The 556-nt window shown below is 48.4% G+C and overlaps 1 protein-coding gene across 1 annotated transcript in view; it reads left to right on the forward strand.

Annotated features, from left to right (window-relative positions):
- Positions 1–556, forward strand: part of LOC107045535 — a 3,471-nt gene that overhangs the window by 1,928 nt on the left and 987 nt on the right. The window contains exons 4-5 of the mRNA XM_015267839.1: positions 43–126; positions 208–550. Coding sequence (XP_015123325.1) covers positions 43–126; positions 208–550 — 427 coding nt within the window. The remainder of the gene's footprint in view (positions 1–42; positions 127–207; positions 551–556) is intronic.

Consider the following 556-nt stretch of genomic DNA (forward strand, 5'->3'; position numbering starts at 1 on the left):
CCCTATCAGCTGTAAGGACCTCCTCAAACGAACAACTTCTAGAACTTCTCCAGAAATTTTGGGTCCAGGAAGAGTTACCAGTTCAGCAGTCAGAAAATTCAGAGTTATCACCAGATGAGCTGGAGTGTGAGTAACACTTCAGGTCTACACACAGCAGAGTTTCAACGGGACGGTACATAGTGAGGCTCCCGTTGAAAACCTCCACAGCAGCTCTCGGGGAGTCGAAATTCAAGGCTTCGCGTCAGCTCAGATCTACAATCAGCAAACTCACCAATAATCAGGCATATGCCCAGCTGTACAAGGAGTTCAGCAACGAGTACGTAACTTTGGGTCATATGCAAAGAGCACCAGAGACAGCAGAACCCGTTCCAGTTTATTATCTTCCACACCACGGGGTTCTGAGAGCAGATGCAATCACCACAAGGTTGAGAGTCGTTTTCAACGGCTCCAGCCCCACTTCATCAGGAACGTCACTCAACGACATTCTACATCCAGGTGGAAAACTTCAGACCAACGCCATGGACGTTCTAACATGGATGAGAAAGCACAGGCTCGT

Source organism: Diachasma alloeum, unplaced genomic scaffold (assembly GCF_001412515.2).
Source record: "Diachasma alloeum isolate Michigan unplaced genomic scaffold, Dall2.0 Dall_scaffold_00983, whole genome shotgun sequence".
Classification (NCBI taxonomy): domain Eukaryota; kingdom Metazoa; phylum Arthropoda; class Insecta; order Hymenoptera; family Braconidae; genus Diachasma; species Diachasma alloeum.